General features: G+C 37.7%; 1 protein-coding gene across 1 annotated transcript in view; it reads right to left on the reverse strand.

Moving 5' to 3' along the window:
* Positions 1 to 1,078: 1,078 nt before the first annotated feature.
* Positions 1,079 to 2,369, reverse strand: part of LOC144960321 (tyrosine-protein kinase Fer-like) — a gene marked incomplete in the record, with an annotated part of 29,180 nt that continues 27,889 nt past the window's right edge. Inside the window, 1 exon segment of the mRNA XM_078893376.1 lies at positions 1,079 to 1,493. Within this exon segment, the coding sequence (XP_078749502.1) occupies positions 1,354 to 1,493 (140 nt within the window).

A 2,369-nucleotide genomic window follows, 5' to 3' on the forward strand; every position in this document is an offset into this window, starting at 1 on the left:
CATATTTAGTTTCTAGATCACCAGTTTCTCCCTATTTAATAATAATAATAATAATAATAATAATAATAATAATAATAATAATAATAATAATAATAATAATAATAAACCGACTGAAGAAGGGTTTTAAGCCCGAAAAGGTCCACGTGTTTGGCATGTTGTTATTTTTCTTTTTCTTTGTTTTTTTTTTTAATCTGTCATATTAATTTTTGTTTATTACTTTTTCCAGTCCACAGCTTCAGAAAGCCTGGCGTCTCAATGTACAACTATAACCCTGGTGAAAACAGATTTTAAAACACACAAAAACAAAAAAAAACAACAAAAACAACAAAACAAGAAGAACTACCAGTTGTGTACATTTTTGTCAAACAGCTAAAGCGAGACACCCTAACACCCAATACCATCAAAACACCAAAAACAGCAGTTTGTTTTGGACTATGATATAATATCATCTAGATTTAGAGCTTATTTCTGTTCCTCGTTTTAATTTGCTAGTAAAAAAAAGCATAATCCTGGGAGACGTGCAAGGGCTATTTCCACGATATAAACAATCAATTTATTTTTATTTTCTCTTTGATTCTTTCAGCGCTGAGGCGATATTCGCATTTCCATCACAAAATGGCTGACACCTGATTGAGGCAGCATGAGAATGACAAGCTGCGACAAAGCGACATTCGAATTCGACTCAAAAATCTCAATCGAAATAGACCCGTAGGGCTAATTGAATGTTCTGATGAAAGGAATGATACCATTTTTTCAATTTATAGTACTTTTGTAGAAAGTAGGATTGGATTACATTATTGTTTTTTGCCTTTCAAGACCGGCCGCACTGTGCGGCCACTGACAAGTAAAACAGATTCTGCACTGTGTGGCCAGAACAGAATCTGTTCTACTGGCCAGTGGCCGCATTCTGCGGCTAGTCTTGAAAGGCAAAAAACAATAATGTAATCCAATCCTACTTTCTACAAAAGTACTATAAATTGAACCAATGGTATCATTTCTTTCATCGGTACATTCAATTGGCCCTAGAGGGGTATTTTAATCGAGATTTTTGAGTCGAATTCGAATGTCGCTTCGTCTTAGCTTGTCATTCTCATGCTGCCTCAATCAGGTGTCAGCCATTTTGTGACGGAAATGCGAATATAGCCTCAGCGCTGAAAGAGTTGAATCCCAGTCTTATTTCGTTCGGGGCAAAAAAAAATATATTAATTTTTCTTCTTTTTTTTTTGTGTTGTTGTTGTTTGGGTTTTTTTTAGCGATATCAACAGCTTTTCACGAATAGGGGGTGAGAGTTGGAGGAAGAAAAGGGAGTGGGTGGGAGAGGGGGCAGGGGGGTTTGAATCCTATTATGAATTTTCACAATGTTTCCAATATATCACAGAGACTGCGATGGATGATTTTGAACTGGGGTCGGTCCTCGTCTTTGTAGGCCCAGCATTCCAACATCAGATCGTAGACAGACTTGGGCGTGCCATGAGGCGATTCTAGCCTGTGGCCTGTTGGGAGTAGAAAAGAAAATGGTTTAGAGTTGAGTTTGTTTTGTTTTGTTTTTAAGGGTTTTATGGCGTTTGCAACACATTTAGGTCATGCAATTCTAGCCTGTGGCCTGTTGGGAGTAGAAAAGAAAATGGTTTTGAGTTGGAGTTTGTTCTGTTTTGTTTTTAAGGGTTTTATGGGGTTTGCAACACATTTAGGTCATGCGATTCTAGCCTGTGGCCTGTTGGGAGTAGAAAAGAAAATGGTTTTGAGTTGGAGTTTGTTCTGTTTTGTTTTTAAGGGTTTTATGGGGTTTGCAACACATTTAAGTCATGCGATTCTAGCCTGTGGCCTGTTGGGAGTAGAAAAGAAAATGGTTTTGAGTTGGAGTTTGTTCTGTTTTGTGTTTAAGGGTTTAATGGCGTTTGCAACACATTTAGGTCATGCGATTCTAGCCTGTGGCCTGTTGGGAGTAGAAAAGAAAATGGTTTTGAGTTGGAGTTTGTTCTGTTTTGTTTTTAAGGGTTTTATGGCGTTTGCAACACATTTAGGTCATGCGATTCTAGCCTGTGGCCTGTTGGGAGTAGAAAAGAAAATGGTTTTGAGTTGGAGTTTGTTCTGTTTTGTTTTTTAGGGTTTTATGGGGTTTGCAACACATTTAGGTCATGCGATTCTAGCCTGTGGCCTTTTGGGAGTAGAAAAGAAAATGGTTTTGAGTTGGAGTTTGTTCTGTTTTGTTTTTAAGGGTTTCATGGCGTTTGCAACACATTTAGGTCATGCGATTCTAGCCTGTGGCCTGTTGGGAGTAGAAAAGAAAATGGTTTTGAGTTTAGTTTGTTCTGTTTTGTGTTTAAGGGTTTAATGGCGTTTGCAACACATTTAGGTCATGCGATTCT

The sequence above is a fragment of the Berghia stephanieae genome, chromosome 15, assembly GCF_034508935.2.
Source record: "Berghia stephanieae isolate SIO BIC M18660-M18661 chromosome 15, UCSD_Bste_1.3, whole genome shotgun sequence".
Taxonomy (NCBI): domain Eukaryota; kingdom Metazoa; phylum Mollusca; class Gastropoda; order Nudibranchia; family Aeolidiidae; genus Berghia; species Berghia stephanieae.